General features: G+C 40.8%; 1 protein-coding gene across 1 annotated transcript in view; it reads right to left on the bottom strand.

Annotated features, from left to right (window-relative positions):
- Positions 1 to 25,320, bottom strand: part of LOC127686354 (zinc finger protein 239-like) — a 234,054-nt gene extending 208,734 nt beyond the window's left edge. Inside the window, exon 1 of the mRNA XM_052184487.1 lies at positions 25,315 to 25,320. Coding sequence (XP_052040447.1) covers positions 25,315 to 25,317 — 3 coding nt within the window. The 5' untranslated portion in view covers positions 25,318 to 25,320. The remainder of the gene's footprint in view (positions 1 to 25,314) is intronic.
- Positions 25,321 to 26,551: the final 1,231 nt, after the last annotated feature.

Consider the following 26,551-nt stretch of genomic DNA (forward strand, 5'->3'; position numbering starts at 1 on the left):
TGGAAGACTTTCTATGACTCCTTCTATTTCTTTAGGCATTATGGACTGTTTAGATGGTCTAGTTGGTCCTGATTTAATTTTGGTATTTGGTATCTGTCAAGGAAATTGTCCATTTCCTCCAGATTCTCCAGTTGTGTTGAGTACAGTCTCTTGTAGTAGGATCTGATGATTTTTTGGATTTCTTCAGTTTCCGTTGTTATATCTCCCTTTTCATTTCTAAGTTTGTTAATTTGGATACTTTCTCTGGGCCCTTTGGTCAGTCTGGCTAAGGGTTTATCTATCTTGTTGATTTTCTCAAAGAACCAGCTCCTGGTTTTGTTGATTCTTTGTATGGTTCTCTTTGTTTCTACTTGATTGATTTCGGCCCTGAGTTTGATGATTTCCTGCCTTCTACTCCTTCTGGGTGAAATAGCTTCTTTTTGTTCCAGGGCTTTCAGGTGTGTCATTAAGCTGGTAATGTATGCTCTCTCCATTTTCTTTTTGGAGGCACTCAGGGCTATGAGTTTTCCTCTTAGCACTGCTTTCTTTGTGTCTCATAGATTTGGGTATGTTGTGTTTTCATTTTCATTGTGTTCTAAAAAGTCTTTAATTTCTTTCTTTATTTCTTCCTTGACCAAGGTATCATTGAGTAGAATATTGTTCAGTTTCCACGTGTATGTGGGTTTTCTGTTGTTTTTGTTGCTATTGAAGACCACTTTTACTCCATAGTGATCTGATAGGAGGCATGGGATTAGTTCGATCTTATATTTGTTGAGGTCTGTCTTGTGACTAATTATATGGTCGATTTTGGAGAAGGTGCCATGAGGTGCTGAGAAAAAGGTATATTCTTTTGTTTTAGGATAGAATGTTCTATATATATCTGTTAAATCTAATTGGTCTAAAGCTTCAATTAGTTTCATTGTGTCCCTGTTTAGTTTCTGTTTTCCTGATCGGTCCATTGAGGAAAGTGCAGTGTTGAAGTCACCCACGATTATTGTGTTAGGTGCAATGTGTGCTTTGAGTTTTAATAAAGTTTCTTTTACGAAAGAGGGTGCCCTTGCATTTGGAGCATAGATATTCAGGATTGAGAGTACTTCTTGTTGTATTTTTCCTTTGACCAGCAACAAGTGTCCCTCAGAGTCTCTTTTGATGACTTTGGGTTGAAAGTCAATTTTATCTGATATTAAAATGGCTACTCCAGCTTGTTTCCTGAGACCATTTGCTTGTAAAATTGTCTTCCAGCCTTTTACTCTAAGGTAGTGTTTGTCTTTGACCCTGAGGTGTGTTTCCTGTAAGCAGCAAAATGTAGGGTCCTGTTTACGTATCCAGTCAGTTAGTCTGTGTCTTTTTATTGGGGCATTAAGTCCATTGATGTTAAGAGATATTAAGGAATAGTGATTGTTACTTCCTATCATTTTTGACGTTATTTTTTAAATTTGATTGCTTAACTTCTTTTGGGTTTGATGAAAGGTTACTATCTTGCTTTTTCCAGGGTGAAGTTTCCCTCCTTGTATTGGTGTTTTCCTCCTATTATTCTTTGTAGGGCTGGGTTTGTGGATAGATATTGGGTAAACTGGCTTTTGTCATGAAATATCTTAGTTTCTCCATCTACGGTGATTGAGAGTTTTGCTGGATATAGTAGTTTTGGTTGGCATTTGTGTTCTCTTAGAGTCTGCATGAGATCTGCCCAGGACCTTCTAGCCTTCATAGTCTCAGGTGAAAAGTCTGCTGTGGTTCTGATAGGTCTTCCTTTATATGTTACTTGGCCTTTTTCTCTTACTGCCTTTAATATTCTTTCTTTGTTTAGAACATTTGGTGTTTTGATTATTATGTGACAGGAAGTATTTCTGTTCTGGTCCAGTCTGTTTGGAGTTCTGTAGGCTTCTTGTATATTCATGAGCATCTCTCTCTTTAGGTTAGGGAAGTTTTCTTCCATAATTTTATTGAAGATAATTGCTGGCCCTTTAAGTTGTAAATCTTCACTCTCATCTATGCATATAATCCTTAGGTTTGGTCTTCTCATTGTGTTCTGGATTTCCTGGATATTTTGGGTTACTGTCCCGACCCGCAGGACAGTCAACAGGGTTCCTTTAAGCCACCTAGAGGAAAGGCGATGGGGCGACAAGACAAGAGAGAGGCAGGACAGCCTGTCTAGTTCTGATCAAGCTGTCAAACTTTAATTTTCAGACAAGTCAATATAAAGGGAATCATACAAGGTTTGGGAGGGGTAAAGGGGGGAACAATCTCAGGGGGTTGGCATCATTTCTAAGAAACAGTTTCTCATAATTTCTGGTAAAGCTAGTTATTGCTGTTGGAATGTTGGCATGATAAAAGGGGGGTCATGAGGTGGTGAAGTGGAAAGGGGTTGCTACAGTAACCTATCTACAGATGAACGTCAAAAGGAGGGGGTTTTGAGATTTATGTAGGAATAGTTCCTGGCATGGAGATCTAAGTGAGAATGACTCCTGGTATCGAAGTCTCCTGACATTGAGAGCCAGGTGGTGATGGCTCCTGGTATGGAGAGTTCTTGGCACTGAGTTCTGAGGATGGCTCCCTGCAGGTTACAAGCTTTTTGCATTTTGCATTTTCTTTAACTGTTGAGTCCATGGTTTCTATGGAATCTTCAGCATCTGAGATTCTTTCTTCTATCTCTTGTATTCTGTTGTTGATATTTGCATCTCTGTCCCCTGATTTCTTCCCAAGGCTTTCTATCTCCAAAGTTGTCTCCCTTTGAGTTTTCTTAGTTGTTTCTACTTCTGATTTTAGATCCTGGATGGTTTTGCTTAGCTCCTTCACTTGCTTGTTTGTGCTTTCCTGTAATTCTATAAGAGATTTTTGTGTTTCCTCTTTCATGACCTCAGCCTGTTGACCAAAGTTCTCCTGTATTTCTTTAAGTGTTTTTTGCATTTCCTCATTGTTGGCTTTTGTATTCTCCTGGATTTCTTTCAATGATTTTTGTGTTTCCCTTGCAAGGGCTTCTAACTTTTGATCCATTTTCTCCTGAATTTCTTTAAGTATGTCCTTCATGTGTTCCTGTACCAGCATCATGACCAGTGATTTTAAATCCAAATCTTGTTTAACTGGTGTGATGGGGTATCCAGGACATGTTGGTAGAGGAGAATTGGGTTCAGATGTTGCCATATTGCCTTGATTTCTGTTAGTGACGTTCCTGCGTTTGCCTTTTGCCATCTAGTTCTCACTGGTGTTAGCCGGTCTTGTCAGTGCTGGACTCACCAGTGCAAGCTGCACCTTCCCAGTTGGCCTCTGGTGCACAGCTTACCTCCTGCACTGCCTGTAGACAGGGTGCTGCTGCCCAGGCTTTTCAGATCCAGAAGCAGGCACCCGAAGGTTCCCGCTGGGGCCCGCTGGATTCACCGGAGCACACCGACTTCTCCCAGCTGGCCGCCCGGCAGTCCCTCTAGCCTCTTGCAGGACCTGGAGATGTGGTGCCGCCGCCCAGGCTGATCTGGATCCGGAAGAGGAGAGAGTTGAGCTGAGGGCTCCCGCCTGAGGCCTTGCCCCGGATTGTGTCTGTGGACCAGATGCAACCCGTGTCCACCCCCAGGGAGCGCCGAAGGTGTATGCTGCCAGGACCTACCTGTGTTCTGATCACTCCGCTGCGCAGCCGATCCCCCAACCGGGCTGGTGCACACTAGGTTAGCCTGGCTGCCCAGGCCCTGAGTCCAGGCAAAAGCCTGGGAGGCCAAGGTCCGAGCAAAGTTCCCCTAGGGCTATGACTGTTAATTGGGTCTGCCAGGTGACCAGGATGGCGAGCATGCATGCTCGCGCTCCCTGAAAGGGCCGGGAGAGTCTGCTGTGCTAACAACCTCCTGGGCGGGTTGACACACAGATGGCCCACCAAGCCGCCCAGTTCTTGGGGTCAGTCCTGGGCCTTTTGGTGCCTAGACCCCCGCTTTGTTAGCCTCAGGCTATGCCTGTTACAGCTCTGCCCGCCAGAGCTCTCTGTCGTCCTGTAGTTAAAATGGCGGCATGCGCGCAGGCCAGGGCAAAAAACCTCCTGGCTGGGTTGGCACCCCGATGGCCCCCCGAACAGCCCAGGGCCTGGGTTCAGGCCAACCCCCGTCGGGCTCAGACCCCCGCAGTGTTGGCATCGGATTATATTTGTGTACCTCAGTCTGTCTGATCTTTCTGGAGTCCGAAACCAAGATGGAGGTGAGCCTCTCCTGACTGGCGGGAGGCCGAGTTCTGAAGTGGCTTCGGTGCAGTGAAAGGCGCCGCAAAACCGCAGCTGCTTGTAGCCCGGCTGGTCAGCGAAGGTCAGTGGTCGTGGGCACAGGGCCTAACTGGACCCTGTGTCGCCTTGGTTCCACTGCTGATGGCCCTTCAGCTGGACCAGCCACTGCTGCACTGCTGCTGCTGCCACCGCCGCCGCCGCCGCCGAAAAAACTCGCCGCTCACCTGTATTTCTTTAAGGGAGTTATTTATGTCCTCCTTAAAGTCCTCTATCATAATCATGAGAAGTGATTTTAGATCTGAATTTTGCTTTTCTAGTGTAATGGTATATCCAGGACTTGCTATGATGGACAAATTGGATTCTGATGATGTCAACTAACCTTGGTTTTTGTTGCTTATGTTCTTATGCTTGCCTCCTGCCATCTGATTATCTCTAGCGCTACCTGCCCTTGCTATATCTGACTGGACTCTGTCCTTCCTGTGATTCTAGTTGTGTTAGAACTCCTCAGAGTCAAGCTGTCACTGAGATCCTATGATCCTGTGATCCTGTGATTCTGGGTGTGTCCGAGCTCCTGGGGGTCAAGCTGCCTCTGGGACCGTGAGAGCCTGGTGTGACCGAGCTCCTGAGATCCTGGGTGAGTAGGAGTGACTGGCAGTGGAGCTTCCTCTGGGTGTTGTGGGAGTGGCTGCAGAGTTTGCACGCAAGGTGTGCGCAGCACACTGGCCCAGACCAAGGAGAATGTTCTTAAAAGGGTTGCTTTTTCAGTTAAGTCTATAATTGTCAATCTTGGGATTACCCCTAAATGTAAAGCCATGAGACAGATCATACAGCTCTAGAGATAGTTTGAAAAATATTCCTCCCTAATTTCTATAGTTGGAAGGGATGGTTTTCTGTATTCTGATCTTTCATGGAACTCTTCTGAATATTTACCTTTCTATTGGTAACATAAAACATACCACAGACAAAACAAATTATAATTGCAGACATCACCCCACCATGCCACAGGGGCACATGTTCCACTATGTTCATAACAGTCTTCTTTGTGATAGCTAGAAGCTTGAAACAACACAGATGCCCTAGGACAAAAGAATTGATACAGAAAATGAGGTACAGCTACATAATGGAATACTACTCAGCTATGAAGAAAGAACATCCTGAATTTTGCAGGCAAATGGATGAAACTAGTGCTTCAGTGGCCCCAATGAAATCTGTAAAACAAAATTTTATGGCAGAAGGAGAGAAGCCCCATGGCCATACTCGCTGCCTGCTGGGACAGAAAAGGGTCACTAGGTATTGTATTACCCTGAGCTTTAGATCTCTGGTGATGCAAACCGCCAGGGGTCTGCCTGAACTCAGGAAATGAGCACATAGGCGGTTTATCGGCCAGCCCGCCCGGCTTGGGGCCCATGTCTTGCCCAGGGAGCTGCAGAAGAAGAGAAGCCCCGAGGCCATATTTGCTGCCTGCAGGGACAGAAAAGGATCACTAGGTACTGTATCACCCTGAGCTTTAGATCTCTGGTGGTGCAAACTGCCAGGGGTCTGCCTGCACTCAGGAACTGAGCACATAGGCGGGTTTGTCAGCCAGCCCGCTGGGCGCAGTGGCTATGCTCTCTGCCTGCCGGGACAGAAAAGGATCACTAGGTACTGTATCACCCTGAGCTTTAGATCTCTGATGATGCAAACTGCCAGGGGTCTGCCTGCACTCAGGAACTGAGCACATAGGCGGGTTTGTCTGCCACCCTGCTGGGCACAGGGCCTGTGTCCTGCCCAGAGAGCTGAGGAAGGAGAGAAGCCCCGCAGCCATACTCGCTGCCTGCCAGGACAGAAAAGGGTCACTAGGTACTGTATCATCCTGAGCTTTAGATCTCTGGTGGTGCAAACCGCCAGGGGTCTGCATGCACTCAGGAACTGAGCACATAGGCGGTTCATCTGCAGGCCAGTCCATCACAGGACCTGTGTCCTATGTGAGAATCAACAGAGGGAGTGACCCCCACCACAACATCTTCGCTCCATAATAGAGCAGACAGAGAACACCTGGTTCACCTTGACAACCTAAGTATAACATTGCTTGAGGCAAGACTGAGAAGGGCTCCAATGGCACAAAAGAGGAAAGCAGCATATCAGTAATCTGTGCCAGAGGAAACCCAGTCATCCAGTGTTGCAGAGATAACCTTAAAGATCCACAGTAGGTTGAAGCACCAGCCAGTGACAATAAGACCATCTAACACCTGGGAGAACTAGATGGCTAAAGGCAAACGTAGGAGCATTACTAACAGAAACCAAGGCATTATGGCAGCATCTGAACCCAATTCTCCAACAATAGCAAGTCCTGGATACCCCAACACACCAGAAAAACAAGATTTGTATTTAAGATTGCTGCTCATGATGCTGGTACAGAACACATTAAGGACATACTTAAAGAAATTCAGGAGAAAATGGATCAAAAATTAGAAGCCCTTACAAGGGAAACACAAAAATCATTGAAAGAAATTCAGGAGAATACAAAAGCCAATAAGGAGGAAACACAAAAATCACTTAAAGAAATACAGGAGAACTTTGATTAACAGGCAGAAGTCATGAAAGAGGAAACACAAAAATCTCTTAAAGAATTAGAAGAAAACACAAAAAAATAAATGACAGAACTGAGCAAAAACTTCCAGGATCTAAAAACAGAAGTAGAAACAACTAAGAAAGCACAAAGGGAGACAACTTTGGAGATAGAAAACCTTAGGAAGAAATCAGGAACCATAGACGCAAATATCAACAACAGAATACAAGAGATAGAAGAAAGAATCTCAGATGCCAAAGATACCATAGAAACCATGGACTCAACAGTTAAAGAAAATGCAAAATGCAAAAAGCTTGTAACCCAAAACATCCAGGAAATCCAGGACACAATGAGAAAGCCAAATCTAAGGATTATAGGCATTGATGAGAGTGAAGATTTACAATTTAAAGGGCCAGCAAATATCTTCAACAAAATTGTGGAAGAAAACTTCCCTAACCTAAAGAGAGAGATGCCCATGAATATACAAGAAGCCTACAGAACTCCAAACAGACTGGACCAGAACAGAAATACCTCCTGTCACATAATAATCAAAACCCCAAATGTACTAAACAAAGAAAGAATACTTAGGGCAGTAAGAGAAAAAGGGCAAGTAACATATAAAGGAAGACCTATCAGAATTACACCAGATTTCTCACCAGAGACCATGAAAGCTAGAAGATCCTGGGCAGAGCTCATGCAGACTCAAAGAGAACACAAATGCAAGCTGAGACTACTATACCCAGAGAAACTCTCAATTAGTATAGATGGAGAAAACAAGATATTCTATGATGAAACCAAATTTACACAATATATTTCTACAAACCCAGTCCTACAAAGGATAATAGGGGGAAAACACCATTACAATGAGGGAAACTATACCCTGGAAAAAGCAGGATATTAAGCTTCTTTCATCAAACCCAAAGAAGATAACCAGTATAAAATTAAAATAAAAAATGATAGGAAGCAATCACCACTACTCCTTGATACCTCTTAACTTCAATGGACTCAATTCCCCAATAAAAAGACATAGACTAACAGACTGGTTACATAAACAGTACCCTACATTTTGCTGCATACAGGAAACACACCTCGGTGTCAAAGACAAAAACTACCTTAGAGTAAAAGGCTGGAAGATAATTCTACAAGCAAATGGTCCCAGGAAACAAGCTGGAGTTGCCATTGTAATTTCAGAGAAAATTGACCTTCAACCTAATGTCATCAAAAGAGACATGGAAGGTCACTACTTGCTGGTCAAAGGAAAAATCCAACAAGAAGGACTCTCAATCCTGAACATCTATGCTCCAAATACAAGGGTGCCCTCATTCATAAAAGAAACTTTACTAAAGCTCAAAGTACACATTGCACCTAACACAATAATTGTGGGTGACTTCAACACTCCACTCTCACCAATGGACTGATCAGGAAAACAGAAACTAAACAGGGAGACAGTGAAACTAATTGAAGCTTTGAACCAATTGGAGTTAACAGATATATAATAAACTTTTCATCCCAAAGCAAAAGAATATACCTTTTTCTCAGCACCTCATGGTACCTTCTCCAAAATAGATCATATAGTTGATCACAAGACAGACCTCAACAAATATAAGAAGATTGAAATAATCCCATGCCTCCTATCAGATCACTATGGAGTAAAAGTGGTCTTTAATAACAGTAAAAACAACAGAAAGACCACATACACATGGAAACTGAACAATACTCTACTCAATGATACCTTGGTCAAAGAAGAAATAAAGAAAGAAATCAAAGATTTCTTAGAATTTAATGAAAATGAAGGCCCAACATACACAAATCTATGGGACACAATGAAAGCAGTGCTAAGAGGAAAACTCATAGCTTTGAGTGTCTCGAAAAAGAAATTCGAGAGAGCATACACTAGAAGATTAACAGAACAACTGAAAGCCCTGGAACAAGAAGAAGCTAATTCACCCAGGAGGAGAAGAAGACAGGAAATCATCAAACTCAGGGCTGAAATCAATCAAGTAGAAACCAAGAGAACCATACAAAGAATCAACAAAACCAAAAGCTGGTTCTTTGAAAAAATCAACAAGATAGATTAAACCCTTAGCCAGACTAACCAAAGAGCACAGAGAAAGTATCCAAATTAACAAAATTAGAAATGAAAACGGAGATATTACAACAGAAACCGAGGAAATTCAAAAAATCATCAGATCCTACTACAAAAACATGTACTCAACACAACTGGAGAATCTGGAGGAAATGGACATTTTCTTAGACAGATACCAATTACCAAAATTAAACCAGGAACAAATAGACCATCTAAACAGACCCATTACCCCTAAAGAAATAAAAGGGGTCATAGATAGGCTTCCGACCAAAAAAAGCACAGGACCAGATGATTTCAGTGCAGAATTCTATCAGACCTTCAAAGAAGACTTAACACCAATACTCTTCACACCTTTCCACCAAATAGAAACAGAAGGAACACTACCCAACTCCTTCTTCGAAGCCACTATTACGCTGATACCAAAACCACACAAAGATCCAACTAATTCTAGGAAACTAATTCTAGTTTCCTAGAATTTTATTGAATATTTTGGATCAATATTCATAAGCTAAATTGGTCTAATATTTTCTTTCTTTGTTATGTCTCTGAGTGGTTTAGGTATCAAGGTAATTTTTGCTATCATAGAATGAATCTGGTCGTGATCCTTCTGTTTCTATTTTATGGAATAGTTTAGTGAGTGTTGGTATTAGCTCTTCTTTGAAGGTCTGGTAGAATTCTGCACTTAAGCCATCTAGCCATGGGCTTTTTTTGGTTGGAAGGTTTTAATGACTTCTCCTATTTCCTTAGGGAATAAAGGCCTGTTTAGATAGTTTACCTGTTCTTGATTTAACTTTGGTACGTATTATCTGTCTAGAAAAATCATCTATTTCTTCTAGATTTTCCAGTTTTGTTGAGTCAAGGCTTTTGTAGTAGGCTCTGATGATTTTTTTCAAATATCCTTAGCTTTTGTTGTTATGTCTCCCTTTTTATTTCTGATTTTGTAAATTTGAATACTCTCTCTGTGCCCTTTAGTTAGTTTGACTACAGGTTTGAGAAAATCTTGTTGATTTGCTCAAAGAACAAGCTTTTGGTTTTATTGATTCCTTGTATTGTTCTCTTTGTTTCTATTTGGTTGATTTCTGCCCTGAGTTTGACTATTTCCTGCCTTATTCTCCTCTTGTGTGAGTTTGCTTCATTATGTTCTAGGGCTTTCAGGTGTGCTGTTGTTAGTGTAGGATCCCTCTCATTTCTTTACAGAATCACTTGGTGCTATGAACTGTTAGAACTGTTTTCATTGTGTCCTATACATTTGGGTATGTTGTGCCTTCAATTTTGTTGAATTCTAGAAAGTACTTAATTTCTTTCTTTATTTCTTCCCTGACCGATTTTTTTGAATAGAGAATTGTTCAGTTTCTGTGGATATGTGGGTTTTCTGTTGTTTTTGTTGTTATTGAAGTCTAGCCTTAATCCATGGTGATCTGATAGCATGCATGGGATTAATTTAATCTTCTTGTATCTGTTGAAGCTTGTTTTGCGAATAATTATAGGCTTTAATCTGGAAAAGGTACCATGAAGTGTTGAGAAGAAGGCATATTCTTTTGTCTTTTGCTTTAGAGGGATATATATATATATTCCATTAGGTTCGATGTGTCTCTGTTTCAGTGATCTATCCATTGGTGAGAGTGAGGTGTCGAAGTCTTCTACTATTATTGTTTGAACTTAGTATTCAATATATTCTACTATTATGAATACTATTATGAAATAGTATTCTACTATTATGTTTTGAACTTCAGTAAAGTTTCTTTTATGAATGTGGATGCCTTTACATTTGAGGCACATACATTTAGGATTGAAATTTTCTCTTTGTGGGTTTTTCCCTTGATGAATATGAAGTGTTCTTCTTCTCCATCTTGCTTGATAACTTTTAGTAGAAAGTATATTTTATTGGATGTTAGGATGTCAACTGCTGCTTGTTTCTTAGGACCATTTGCTTGGAAGAAGTTTTTCCAGCTTATAACACAGAGGTAGTGTTTTGGTCATTGAGTTGTGTTTCTTTTATGCAGTAACATGCTGGATTGTCCTGTGTATACAGTCTTTTAGCTTATGTTTTTCTATTGGAGAATTTAGTCTGTTGATATTGAGAGATACTAGAGACGGATGATTGTTAGTTCCTGTTATGTTTGTTGTTGGTGGTGGCATTATGTATAAGTGATTCTCTCCTTTGGTTTTGTTGTGAGATGATTAACAACTTTCCCCCCCACTTGGTGTAAGTACTCTCCTTGTGTTGAAGTTTTGCTTCTAGAATACTCTGTAGGGCCAGATTGTTAGGTAGATACTGTTTAAATTTGGTTTTGTCATGGAATATTTTGCTTTCTCCATGAATGATGATTGAGAGTTTTGCAGGGAATAGTAATCTGGATTGCCATTTGTGTTCTGTAAGGGTTTGAATGAACTTTCTTCAGACTCTCCTGGTCTATTATGTGTCTATTGAGAAGTCTGGTGTAATTCTGATAGGTCTGGCCTTATATATAACTTTCCCTTTTTCTCTCATAGCTTTTAATATTATTTCTTTGTTCTCTGCATTTAGTGTTTGATTAAAATGAGACAAGAGGGTTTTCTTTTCTGGTCCACTGTATTTGGTGTTCTATAGACTTCTGGCACATTTATGGCCATCTCTTTCTTTTTAGGCTGGGCAAGTTTTCTTCTATGATTTTGTTGAAGACATTTCAGGGTACTTTGAGCTAAGAATCTGTGCTCTCTTCTATTCCTATTATTCTTAGGTTTGGTCTTTTCATTTTCCTGGCTTTCCTGGATACTTTGGTTTAGGAGTTTTTTTTTATTTTCAATTTCTTTGACTGTTGTGTCGATATCTTCTAAGGTATCTTCTAAACCTTAGATTCTCTCTTTTATCCCTTATATTCTGTTGTTGATGGTTGTATCTATAGTCCCTGACCTCTTTCCTAGACTTTCCATTTCCAGGGTTACTTCTGTTTTTGTTTTCTTTAGCATTTCTACTTCCATATTTAGATATAGGACCACTCGTTCAATTCCTTCATCTGTTTGATTGTGTTTTCCTATATTTCTTTCTTTAAGGGATTTGTTTCCTCTTTAAGGGCTTCTACCTGTTTTCCTGTCTTTCTTTCAGTTAGTCATTTACATCCTCCTTAAAGGACTCTATTATCTTCATTAGATAAAATTTTAGGTCAGGATCCTAATTTTCAGGTGTGTTGGTGTATCCAGGGCTTGGTGTGGTGGGAAGACAGGGTTCTGATGGTGCCAAAGTTTAATGGCTTATGTTGTATATGGTCTTGTGCTTGCCTCTTGCCATCTGATTATCTCTGTTGTTAACTGGCCTGGGTGTCTCTGTGTGAAGCATACCACATGTATCCCTGGGTTGCTGCAGGTCTCTTATAGCTGTGGCTGTGGCTGTGGCTGTGGCTGTGGCTGTAGCAAACCTCCTGGGAGGCCTTCAGACTGTGGGGCCTTAAGAGGAGCAGAAAAGCTGATGGTATGACCAGGTAGAAGGTGAAAGTCTGAAATTGGGTGGCGTTTGCTCATGAAGAGGATGGGGGGTGGGAATTGGTTCCAATTCTACTGGGATCCTCAGCTAGTAGTTTCTAGCTACTGTGGCTATTTGAGAGGTGTCCCTTACCTGTGTCCCTGCCTGTAGTAGACCTCTGTGGAGGTCATCTGACCATGGTGTCTTTAGAGAAGCAAACTCACTTATGAACTTTCCAGACAGAAGGTGTAGGCCTTAAAGTGGGTGGGGATCACACAGTTTGTGGGGGTGAGGGTACAGATGGGTCACAAATTTGCTGGGATCTTTGAGGTTACTAGCTACTGCGGTGTTTGGCAGGATCACTTTCCTGTGTCCTTGGCTGTTAAGATCTGGGAGGCCTTCAGTCTATCAGACTATGGGGTCTTTAGAGAAACAAATGCTGCTAGTCTGCCTTGGTGGAAGGTGTGAACCTTAAAGTAGGATGGTAAATTTCTAAGGGATTCAAGTCTCTTATGAGGAATCTCTTACAATTTAATGAATTCTGCCACATGCCCTCATTTTGAATCCCATCCACAACTCACCATTATGTTCACTGGGGTCTCCAACACTTTTTAAGTAGTGCTGCCAGTTGACTAGGAGCAACCTTTCCTGATTACATCCTATCACCAAACACTGAGAGACTCACTTTTGCCTTGCCTACCATGAGGGTATCAGCATCCTCCTAATTCAAACATAGGATCTTAGTTAAGAATTTATAAGGGAATGAATGTTATTTATGCCTTGCTGCAGTCAATGTTGAATGCATGTGGTTTTTTGTTAAATTAACATAGTTAGCTTTCTAAAACACTTATTATCACAGCCAGCATGTTACATACTGGGCAAACGTTGCATTGAGGAATGTTGTACACATGGTTGCTGCATCTTCATGAATTATGATGTGAGAAGAAAACAGCACAGATGATTTTTACAATCATACAAATTGTTCTGCCTGTATGATTTATTTAGAGCAAAATAACCTTGATCATTGTGTTTGCATTAAGTATACTTTGGGAAAGAATTTCTTTCCAGTGCAACTATTTAAACAAATTTCAGCACACAACTGGTGGTATTCAATCAACATAAAGCACTGAAAGAAATATGTCATGAGCTGGGCCATGATGTAGAACTATTCCGTGTTTTCTGAGAAACCACCAAATTGATTTCCAGAGTGGTTATACAAGTTTGCCATCCCACCAGCAATGAAGGAGTGTTCTCCTTGCTTCACAACCTTGCTATCCCCTGATATGCTATCTCCTGAATTTTTTATCTTAGTCACTCTGATGGCTATAAAATGGAACCCCAGAGTTGTTTTGACTTGCATTTCTCTGATGAGTAAGGGTTTTGAACATTTCTTTAAGTGCTTCTCAGTCATTGGAGATTGCTCTGCTGAGAAATCTCTGTTCAGTTCTGTGCCTCTTTTTAAATTGGGTTATATGTGTTGTTGGTGTCTAATTCCAATTTGAATATTTGCCCTCTGTCAGATTTAAGGTTGGTGAAGGGACTTTCACAATTTTGGGGAATGTGGATTTGTCCTATCGACAGCGTCCTTTGCCTGACAAAAACTTTTGAGTTTTATGAAGTCCCATTTAATAACTGCTGATCTTAGAGCCTGAGTCATGGATAATTTTTTCAGGAAATTCTCTTTTTACCAGTGTTTCCAAAGCTATTTCTTTCTTCCTATTCTATGGGATATAGTGTCCAGGTTTAGTTTGGGCCCTTCATAAACTTGGACTTGAGTTTTTTATGGGGTGATAAGTATGGATCTATTTTAATTTTTCTACCTCCAGTTACACGAGCACCATTTGTTGAAGTTTTTTTTTTCCATTTTATGGTTTTGACTTCTGTATCAAAAATCAAGTGTCCATAGTTGTGTAGGTTTATTTCTGGATCTTCGCTTTATTCCATTGATCAACAAGTCTGTTTCTGTACAGATAACATGCATTTGTTTCACTATTGCTCTGTAGTAGAACTTAAGGTCAGGAATGGTTATTCCTCCTGACATTGCTCTATTATTCATGATTGTTTTGGCTATCCTGGGTATTTTGTTTTTCCATATGAAATTGACAATTGTTTTTCCAAGGTCTATAAAAAATGTGTTGTAGTTTTAATGGGGATTGCATTGAATCCCTAGATTGCTTTTGATAAGATGCCATTTCACTATGTTAATGCTACCTATCCAGGAGCATGGAAAATCTTTCATCTAATATCTCCTTCAATTTGTTTCTTCAGGGACTTGAAGTTCTTGTCATATAGATCTCTCACTTGCTTGGTTCGAGTTACAGCAAGATATTTTGCATTATTTGTTGGTATTATAAAGAGTGCAGTTTCTCTAATTTCTTTGCCTGTTTATTATTTGTATAAAGGAGGGCTACTGATTTCTTTGAGCTAACTGTTTGCAGCCACTTTCTGAAGGTGTTTATCAGCTGTGGGAGTTCTCTGGTAGAATTTATTGGGAGTGCTTATGTATGCTATCATATCATCTGTGGTTAGTGTTACTTTGACTTCTTTTTTTCCAATTAGTATCTTTTAATGTCCTTTAGTTGCCTTATTGCTCTAGCTAGAACTGCTATTACCATATTGAATAGATATGGAGAAAATGATCAGCCTTGTCCCTGATTTTAGTGCAGTTTGCTTTAAATTTCTCTGCATTTAATTTGATGTTGGGTATTTATTTGATTATGTTTAGGTATGTGCACAATATCCCTGATTTCTCTAATATGTTTAACATGAAGAGGAGTTGGTTTCATCAAAGGCTTTTTAAGAGTATAATGAAATAATCATGTGCATTTTTTCTACAGTTTTTTTTACATGGTGGATAAAGTTCATGGATTTTTGTTTATTGAACAGTCTTGCATTCCTGTGATGAAGCCTACTTGTTCATGATGAATGATGTCTTTGATGTGCTCTGGATTCAGTGTACATATATTTTATTGAGTATTTTTATATGAATGCTCACATGAGAAATAGTTCTTAAGTTCTCTTTCTTTGTTGAGTCTCTGTGTGGCTTACGTATCAGAGAGACTGGCCTGACAGAAAGACTTTGACAGTGTTTCTTCTGTTTCTACTTTGCAGAATAGGTTGAGTATTGGAATTAGCTCTTCTTGGAAATTGTGGGGATTTTTAATAGGTTGGGAGAACTTTAATGAATGATTCTACTTCTTTAGGGGTTATGGTACTATTTAAATAGATTCCATGATTTTTATTTATCTTTGGTAAGTGCTATCTGTCTAGAAAATTATCCACTTCATTAAGATTTTCCAATTTTGTGAACTACAGACATTTGAAGGAAGATGTAATGATTCTTTGAACTTCCTTAATTTCAGTAGTTAAGTCTCTCTTTTCATTACTGACTTTGTTTATTTGGATACTGTCTCTGTGTCTCTTGCTTAATTTAGCTAAGTGTTTATCTTGTTGTTTATCCAGCTCTTGGTTTTGTTGATTCTTTGCATTGTTTTCTTTGTTGCTAACTGATTGATTTCATCACTGATTTTGATAATTTCCTGCCTTCTACTCCTCTTTGGTATGCTTGCTTCTTTTTTCCCTAGAGATTTCAAGAGTACTTTTAAATTGCTGATATTAGAACTTTCTTTTTTTTTGATATGGAGGCACTTAGTGCTATGAACTGTCCTCTTAGGACTGCTTTCATTGTGTCCCATAAATTTGAGTATGGTGCTTCTCAGCCATCTGAAGTTCTTCATGTGAGAAGCACCTTAAGAAATGTTCAACATCATTAATCATTAGGGAAATGCAAATCAAAACAACCCTGAGATTTCACCTCACACCAGTCAGAATGGCTAAGGTTAAAAACTCGGGAGACAGCAGGTATTGGTGAGGATGTGGAGAAAGAGGAACACTCCTCCACTGCTGGTAGGATTGCAAGATGGTGCAACCACTTTGGAAATCAGTCTGGTGGTTCCTCAGAAATCTGGGCATGACACTTCCAGAGGACCCTGCTATACCACTCCTGGGCATATACCCAGAGGATTCCCCACCATGTAATAAGGACACATGTTCCACTATGTTCATAGCAGCCCTATTTGTAGTAGCCAGAATCTGGAAAGAACCTAGATTTCCCTCAACAGAGGAATGGATACAAAAAATGTGGTATATTTACACAATGGAGTACTATTTGGCCATTAGAAACAACAAATTCATGAAATTCTTAGACAAATGGGTGGAGTTGGAGAACATCATACTTAGTGAGGCAACGCAGTCTCAAAAGATCAATCATGATATTCACTCACTGATAAGTGGATATTAGCCTAGAAACTTTGAATACCCAAGACATAATCCACATATTAAATGATGTCCAAGAAGAACGGAAGAGTGGCCCCTGGTTCTGGAAAGACTCAGTGCAGCAGTATAGGGGAATACCAGAACAGGGAAGTGGTAAGGGGTAGATGGGGGAATAGGGGGATAGAAGAGGGCTTGTGGAACTTTTGGGGAGTGGGGAGCCAGAAAAGGGGAAATTATTTGAAATGTAAATAAAAATATATCAAATAAAAAAAATCACAAAAAATTGGGTATGTTGTGCCTTCATTTGCATTGAATTCTATAAAGTCTTTTTTATTTCTTTCCTTCCCAAAGATCATTGAGTTGGTCAATTTCCAAGTGTGTTTAGGCTTTCTAGGTTTTCTGTTGTTGAAGTCCAGCTTTAATCAATGGTGGTCTGATAAGATATAAGGTGTTATTTCAATTTCTTGTATATGTTGATGTGTGCTTTGCATGTGATTGTATGGTTCATTTTGGAGAGCAATCTCTGAGGTGCTGAGGAGAAATAATATTGTTTTGTGTTTGGGTGTCATATCCTATAAATGTTTGTTAGGCTCATTTGATTTATAGTGTCTGTTAGTTTCCTTATGTCTCTGTTTAGTTTTTGTCAGGATGACCTGTCAATCGGTGAGAGTGGGTTGTTTAATTCTCTCACTCTTTTTAGGTGGGAAGTGATGTGAGATTGAAACTTTTGCAATGTTTCTTTTAAAATGTGGGTGTGCTTGTGTTTGGGGCATAGATGTTCAGAATTTAAATATCATCTTGCTAGATTTTTTTCTTTGACGTTTATGAAGAGTTCTTCCTTGTCTCTTTTGACTAATTTTGATTGAAGGTCTATTTTAATGGATATTAGGATGGCAACCACAGCTTTCTTTTTGGTCCAATTCCTTGGAAAACTTTTTTCCAGCCCTTTACTCTGGGGGTAATGTCTTTTTTTTTTTTTTTTTTTTTTACAGATTAAGTGTGTTTCCTGTTTTCAGTAGAATGATAGATCCTATTTTTGCATCTACTCTGTTAGCCTATGTCTTTTTACTGGAGAATTGAGTCCATTGATGTTTAGAGATATTAATGAGCAATGATTGTTAATTCCTTTTATTTTGATCTTGGTGATTGTGATTGTTTGCATATGCTCATCTCAGGAGGTAAAACTATTAGAAGGTGTAGCCCCATTGGAGTAGGCATGGCCCTGTTGGAGTACTTGTGGGTGATGTGGGTGATGGCAGTGAGACCATCATCCTAGCTGCCTGGAGGCCAGTATTCTGTTAGCAGCTTTTAGATCAAGTTGTAGAACTCTCATTTTCTCCTGCACCATGCCTGCCTGAATGTTGCCATGTTCCTGCCTTGATGATAATGTGCTGAAACTCAACCTGTAAGCTAGCGCCAATTAAATGTTGTCCTTACAAGAGTTGCCTTTGTCACATTGTCTGTTCACAGCATTAAAACACTAAATAAGAGAGTGGTATTGGTGTGTGTGTGTGTGTGTGTGTGTGTGTGTTTGTGTGCTACCCATTCTTGTGCTGTTATGGAATTACATATTTCCTGTGTTTTCTTGGATGTAGTTATCCTCCTTGAGTTGGAGTTTTCCTTCTAGTATTTTTTGTAGAGCTAGATTTGTGGATAGATATTATCTGAATTTGAATTCTCTTGGATTATCTTGTTTTCTCTCAATGGTAACTGAGAGTTTTACTGGCTATAGAGCTCTGGGTTGTCACTCCTGAGTTTTAGAGGTTGCAAGATGTCTGTCAAGACACTTCTACCTTTTACATTTCTGTTGAAAAGTCTGGTAAAATTCTTACGTATCTGCCTTTGTATGTTTGTTGACATTTTTCTCTTGCTTCTTTTAATATTTATCTTTGTTCTATAAATTTTGTGTTTTAATTATTAGATTCTAAGGAGATTTTCTTTTCTTGTCCAGTCTAAGTGGTGTTCTATAAGCTTTTTGTATGTGTATAGTCATCTATTTCTTTGGGAAAGTTTTCTGTTATGACTTTATTGAGAATATTGTCTGGGCCTTGGATCTGGGACACTTCACCTTCTATCATCCCTATTATTCTTGTATTAGGACTTTTCATGGTATTCCAAATTTCCAGGATGTTTTGTGTCAGGAAGTTTTTGGATTTACATTTTTTTGACTGCTGTATCAGTGCCTGAGATTCTTTCTCCCAGTCCTGAGGGTCTCTCTTCCACACCTGTCTTCTGTTGGCCATACTTATATCAGCTGTTGCTGTTCTCTTCCCTAAGTTTACACCTCCAGGTATTCCTCACTTTGTGTTTTCTTTACTACTTCAATTTCTGCTTTTAGATCTTCCAGAGTTTTATGTATTTTCATTACCTGTTTAATTGTATATCTTTCAGTGATTTATTTGTTTCCTCTTTAAAGACCTCTACCTGTTTGATTGTAGTCTCCTGTATTTCTATACAGGATTTATTCCTTTTCCTTTAAAGGCCTCTATCACCCTTACAATATTTGATTTAAGGTCATTGTCTTGTGCTTCAGTTGTGTTAGGATATTCAGGGTTTGCTGTATAGTATGGTAGCTGTGCTCTAGAGGTGTCATATTGTCCTAACTTTTGTTAATTGTGTTCTTTCTGAGGACCTTTAGCCTTCTGGATGGCTTTGGTCCCTAGATATTTTTGTTGTACTAGGTATTAGGAAGCGGTTAACCTCAATGGTCTTGGTGTGTCGGGCTTCTGATTGTTATCCTTGGGCTGTATGGTTCCAGATCTGCAGTTCTGTTTGGTTCAGGAGCCACAGGTCTGATTACGGTGAGCAAAGATCCCACTTGAGCTATCAGGCTGCTCAGGGCACCATGGCTTTTTCCAGAGAACTTAGTAAGCAGGGAAGATGGGTGGGAAAGGGGTGTCTTACACGTATTGTTCAGATCCACATTTCTGATGAATGTGGGCAGAGAGTTTGGGGAAAGGTCATTTCTTAAGAACCTTCCCAAATGTGCTGAATGTGTCTCTCTCTTTGGGCTCTTAACAGGAGCATGTCACTAGGTCCCCAAGCTTCAAACCCAAAGCTGGAGCTTATACTTAAGACTGATTAGACAGTGTATATGTTTTCCCTTTTTGCTTAACTTTTATCAAGAAGGCATGTGGTTTAATCAGAAAGGACCCTATCGGCCTCTGTGACCTAGCTACACTTTGAGGATAAGAGTAAAAATATTAGCTATCCCGTTTTTGTCTTCTTCACTCCCTAGTGTAGGTTCTCACTCTTCCTCTGCCAAATGGTTTCATTATGTTAATTTCAATTTTTCCAGCCTCTCTGTGGTGGAATCCCAGTTCTCACCATTCCCATCCCTTTCATGTTGGAGGATCCATATATGGCTCCCTTGGTGGGTATTCTGTGCTTCACTGTGGCTTTTGTTAATAAGATTCACAGCTCAGAGTGTTTGTCTGCATTTTGAGGCTACTGAATTGTGTTCTTCTTGTATCCCAGACAGGAGCTGGGAGAACTATATAATAGGGAGGACTATTTGGAATTAGGAGAGTCTCTTTACACGTTGCTTATGGATGAAATGTGTAAACAGCAACAATAATGAAAGAAGTTTCGCAGTTGAACAGGAGACCCTGCAGCTTACAAGGAGACCTCAGTGCCGCCGGGCACCATTCAGATTGTCTACTCAAGGGGTTTCAACCCAAGCCCAGATTCTGGCAGTTATACAAAAGCCAGTATTCTTCTGCAACTTTTAAAGCGGTTCCACTCTGCCAAAGGAGCCATTTCCTTATCACTGAGAGAAGGGGAAAATGATTATTTGCGGAGTCTATCAGTATATCACAGCATATGCAGTCCCCCAGACTCCCAGTACCAGCTGTTACATATTTCAGAATCCCTGCTGGTGTCTTGGCTCTTCTTACCCAGCCCTTTAACGTAAATCTCTCCTCTGAAGGCTCCTCATTTCCTTTGAACACTGCTGTTGTGGCTCTGCACTCTCTTGCCCCTCTGTCTTGAAGTAATCTTGTCTTCGTGTCCCCCATTCCTCATAGCCAATTCCAGCCTGATTCCACATTCAATCTCTCTGCTCTGAACTGTTCTAGATGTTTCTGGCCATTCTCTATATTGTATCTACAGAAAAAAACTTTGAGTATACCATGGAGTGAGCCTGTCACTGGCTTATACATCAACCTGCATTACTCAGTGTGTCCTGGGGGATCGAGAATTTGTTTCCTTGAAAATGAACTTATACCAATTAAACATGGAAGGAAGTAGCTGGGTCTCCCCCTTGTGGCCATCTTAGGTTATACCCAAATGGTCTCCTAAAACAGAACTTTTGTGCTTGAGACAGGTGTTTTGTAGTCTCAGACAGACACGATGGCACACACCTTTAATATCAGCACCAGAGAAACAGAGGCAGGTAGATCTTTGTGAGATGGTGGCCAGCCTTGACTACATAGTAAGTTTCAGGTCAACCAGAGCTGTAGAAATCTACCCTCTTTCCCACAAAAAAGTAAGAAAGCCTTAATGCTGTGACTTCAGGGGATTGGGGGGGCGGGCACGCTCCAGAGACCCTGGAGGGAGCCCAAAGGGCTCCACTCCTTTTGGAGCCTGCTAGACTTGGTCCAGGCATGTGTCGATCAAGTACTCTGGTTACTGGGTTATTTTGTTCTTGGAACGGGCGAACTATCTGTAAACAGCAAGGCAGTATCAGCAGGAGTTAAGTCTTGTTATAACTTGGTTTCCGTGCCTATGGACGGGATGAATTGTCTGTAACTGTGCCCGTGGAAGGGGCAAACTGTGTGTTAATTGTCTTTCTCTGTGTTTGTTGGTGTTGGTTATCCCGTTCTGTGTTCTTGGACTTGGACTAACAACATTGGACAGACTGAATCCACCCTGTTAAATCTTAGTGCAGGAAGCCAGAGAGAATGCCCCCTCAGACACAGGGGCACCATCGTTTGACCAGACTGTAGTTCACAGCAGGTTTCCCAACTAGACTTGATTGTGACATTAATACAGCATAAGGTAAGGGTACCTGAAGGTCTACCACCAGGCTCCACTGGCTGGTCTCAAGGGGGCCGCACAATGACCCACAAATTTGACCAAGGTACATGAGATTAGACAGGGATCAAATGAGTCACCTACTGTCTTTCTAGAGTGACTCATAGAGGCATACATCCTATGACCCCAGCATCGAGGAGCACAAAGCTTCTGTGACTGTGGCATTTATAGACCAGTCTAGTAGCATTATCAGGAAAAAGCTTCAGAGGCTAGAGGGACTGCAGGATAAGTTGTTGAGGGATTTGGTGCACTGAGAAAGTGTATGTAAAAAGAAAATCAACAGGAAAGGAATTTAAAGAGAATCTTGGCTACAGTAGTTAGGGAAAGGAGAGAAGAGTGACAAAAATAAACCTTGAAAATGTCCAGTGTGCATATTGCCAGGAGAGAGGCCACTGGGCCCGAGAGTGCCAGAGCGTCCCAACAAATGGAAGCCAGGAGTGGAAAAATCCCAGGCCTTGGGAAAACCGCACCCAAACAGCAAAGGTGTTAGTCTAGGGTGAAGAAAATTATTATGTGAATTAGGGTTTGGTGCTCCTCCCCAAACCCAGGTTAACTCTGAGAGTGGAGGGGAAACCCACTCAATTCTTGGTGGACACAGGGGTTTGACACTCTGTCCTGCAAGACAATGGTCCTGTTTCCAAAGAAGATCTTGGGTGCAAGGGGCCACTGGCACCAAAATGTAATCATGGACTACCTGAAGAACAGTGGGACTAGGGATGGGCCAGGCATCCCATTCATTTAGGTTCATACCAAACTGTCCCTACTCCCTGTTGGGATGAGACTTACTCTCCAAGACAGGGGCACAGATACACTTCCTGCTCAACCAGCAGCAACTAACTGGCCAAAACAGGGAGTTCATGGGTGGAGGACGGATCTATGACTGACCCCTGTCAAAAGCTGAGACTACCTGGTTTACAAATGGGAGCAGTTTTCTCCATGGAGGTCAGAGACAAGCAGGTGCTGCTGTGGTGGACAGCACAAATGCCACCTACCCCCAAGTATGTCAATGCAGAAAGTAGAGCTATTTGCCCTCACCAAGGCCTTGAAACTTGGAGCCGGCAAGTAAATTCACATCCACAGAGATAGAGGGTATGCCTTTGCTCCAGTCCACAACCACCAGGCTATATACTAAGAGAGAGGACTGCTTACATTAGAGGGAAAAGAAATAGAAAACAAACAGGAAATCGTGGATCTCTACATACAATAGACCTCAGGATTTGGCCCAGAGAGACAGTAGAACAGTGTAAGCTATGCCAGCAAGGGAATACGTATGCAGCCAAGAATAATGTGTCAACAAGCATTGCTTATATCTGTAGAATACCAGTGCTAAAATGAGAATTCATTATCCACTGGATCAAGCTCACCTGCCTAAATTAAACACCCACCAATCTAGTTTAATTTAATCATATGTATTATTAAACATAATGTGAAAGTGCTAAATTATTCACACTATCCAGAACGTTGACACCTGCAACTGACTCTCAAAATTTACTCTGTGATCTTGCTATTGCCTGCCCTGTTTCAACTGACAGTGAAGACAGGAAATCATTCTTCCTGCTCCCATTTGAAGGTGGAAGAAAGATCAGTTCATTATATGACTCAAATGAGCAATAATAAAACAGTATTATGTTATATTCCTTTAACTCAAGAATTTAGGAACTTTCATCAAGCAGAAAGCAAGGTCATTCCCTGGGGAGCAATAGACCAGTATCAAGGCTAGCTGAGTCATGCTATCTTGTCTTAGAAATATCTCTATAAAATGAAGAAGATGCAGCGCTCCAAGAATTAATATATCATCCTAGAAATAAATCATTCCACAAACAAGTAAAACATTAAGAAAAATCTCTTTAACGACAGCATGGAGCCAGGTGGTGGTGGCGCACGCCTTTAATCCCAGCACTTGGGAGGCAGAGGCAGGCAGATTTCTGAGTTGGAGGCCAGCCTGGTCTACAAAGTGAGTTCCAGGACAGCCAGGGTTACACAGAGAAACCCTGTCTTGAAAAACTAAAACAACCCCCCCCCCAAAAAAAAACAAAAAACAATGACAGCATGGAATCATCTTTGACTAATTCTCAAAGAGGAGCCAGCCAAAACCAGATTTTGGATTCCACATATGCTGTCATCCATAAGTTTCTTTCTGATTCAGGGCCCAGGTTATTTTGAATAATTTAAAAATGGGCTGGAAATTACAAGTCTTACTTACGACAGCTATGAGCTTTTCACAGCAAAGATCCCCAGAATCATTCATTAAGTACATCAGAGGCCTGAAATAGCAGGCCACTTTTCAGTGATGGTGTACTGAGTTAGAAGTTCTGGAAGATGAGAACGATAGGAAAAGTAGAGGCAGAAAGCACAACAGCTGTGGTGGGGAGATCTTGCACAAGCTATGTCTTATGCTAAGTAAGCTTCTTAAGAGTGGTGTCTTGTATACTACTTACAGGGGATAAGTGGAAAGACATGGAGACTTCTGTGAAGTCTGCAGAAACTGTCATACACTGGGACAGACTCGGGAGAATTCTAATAAAACAACACTGCACAAAAGAACATCAAGTATCCAAAAAACAAAAACAAAACAAAAAACAAAAAACAAAAAACAAAACAAAACAAAAACAAAAACAAAAACAAAAACAAAAAACCCAAAACCAAAAAACAAAACCATTATTGACCATGCTAACAGTTGACTTGGGAGTAGTTACCATATCGCCATCTAGTGGAAAGAGCTGGAATCACAGGATCTGAAGATTCTTCTCCCCAAATACCCTGGCTTTTCCATCTCTGCCCATCCTAACCCTGGCTTATGAGAAAGAGCACTATTTTCTATTCAACACACCAGAGCCTTAGGTAAAGCTCCTAAATCTTAAGGCTCAAGGATGTTAAGCGTCTAGAATTTCAGAATGAGATATGTAATTCTCCATACATTAGGATCAAGCTTTATTTGATTGGATTAGCCCACAACACACCGTTTTCCTTTTCAAAGAGCTATTACCAGGTGTAGTCCTGCCCTTGTAGCAAAACTACATTTTTCCTAAGAAGAAAACTGGATCTTTTGGCACACCAGGCCTTAATGTTGGTTGTGACCCTATAATGCCACAGCTTTGATAGGGGCCTGTCCTTTGATATCAGCATGAGCCTAATAGCTGCTTGTAAAGCAGATTTGTCCCCTTTGTTATAATTTGGAGACAAATGTCTGGACGATCCTGGTAAACAAACATGTATACTACTCTACTAATCTTTAACAGGACTGCTTAGCATACTACATGCCTGTCAGGTATTTATACGCAGTCCTAACTCAGCTAAATTCTATTTAGAGTCACTTAATATTTCCTAAATGTTGATATTCCTTACAACATCAATTCTACTCTTGTACATCACAGTTTAATATCGGAGTGCTACCCAACACATGAGATATTTTTTACAGTCTTCACAAAATCAATTCCAAATGGAATTTACATCTACATGTTAACTGCTAATGTCTGAATTTATTTCGGAAGATAATATAGAAACGAGGGCTCTCAGGTTTGGCATCCTGTCAAGTATATTTCGACCCACAAGCTGCTGCTGCAACGGTTTGGTGCAGATGCAGCTCCCATAAAAGTTACTCAGAGGCCACAGCTGGGTGCAAGGAGAGATCACAAAGGATCTCGCAGGTAGTTGTGAGGCTGCTGCCTACCATGCAGACACTGGGGAAACGCATGACACATGCATACTTTGCTAAGCACCTTACTCCTCACATTTGTGGGAGATGACATTGCACTTACCATGTCTGGAGTCCAGAGCTTGCTGAGCTCTCCTCAAAACCCAGCAGAGTCACTCAGAACATATCACACACACGGAAACACTCATGCCTGCTGAGTAATAGAAAGGAACTTGCAAGCTTGATACTGTGAAGAGCCGCCTCCTATTCTGACTGGCAGGTCCATGCGGAGGTTCTGACTGGCTATTGAGTCTTGAGTGGCATGAGCACCACCCTTAAGGTTAGTGTGTGTTGAAGAGACCCAGCACAGTGGTTCTAGCTTTAGCCAATTCTTTTCCAGATTTGAAGTTCAGCAGCACAAGTGCCTCTCCTTCAATAGCTTACCTGTCTGTCCTCCCATCAAGCTCCTGGGAGAAATTAAGACTTCACATCCCTGCTACTCAACTGCCTGCTTCTACCCCCGTGTGGGCAGTGACACTGTGTTCCCTGCTTTGCCAATTTGGAGCTTACCTGAGCTCCAATCCCAGCACTCCAGAGGTTCTTCCACTTCTTCCTCCTTGATTCAAGTTGGATGAATCTCACAGTCAATAAATCAGATCACAATGAAGTTACGAATCTCTCACGTAAATGGGTAGGTACCCAAAATATTAAAAATTAAGAAATATTTTAGAAAGCAATATTTTGTTTTGTGCCTTCGGGCTGGGTTCAGGTAAACTGCAAGTACTTTTCACCTGATGTTTCTGAGACAAATCTCGGAGTAAAGCAGGGAATATGTGACAGACACTGTGGAGCACTGTTGTCAATCAGCTGAACGTCCGCAGTGAGTTCCTTCAAATGAAAATAACAACAACAACAACAGCAACAACAAATCCATATCTATACTAGTAAAGTTCCTCCAGATGAACAGGGCTGATAGAATGAATCTCTATTATGTAGGAAATGCGTGTATTAGAATGGCTCACAGGCTGTGGTTCAACTCATCCAACAGTGGCTGTCTACAAATGGAACAGTAGTTCTGTCCACAAGGCTGGATGTCTCATCTGGTCTTCAGTATAAACCAGAATTTTTAAAAAATGATCCTTATTGCCAAAAAGTAAAACAAACAAACAAACAACAACAAAAATGCTAGCCAGAGGTAGGGCAGTAAGTCAAAGAGAAAGAGCTATCATCTTCAATGTCCTTTATCTATGTAGGCTGTCACCTACAAGCTGTGGCCTAGAATAAAGCTGGGTCTTATCACTCCAAAAGACCCAGATTATAAATGCTTTTCCCAGGTCAAAAAACTGTAATTAAGAAAAATC

The sequence above is a fragment of the Apodemus sylvaticus genome, chromosome 5 (genome assembly GCF_947179515.1).
Source record: "Apodemus sylvaticus chromosome 5, mApoSyl1.1, whole genome shotgun sequence".
NCBI classification, from domain to species: Eukaryota; Metazoa; Chordata; class Mammalia; order Rodentia; family Muridae; genus Apodemus; species Apodemus sylvaticus.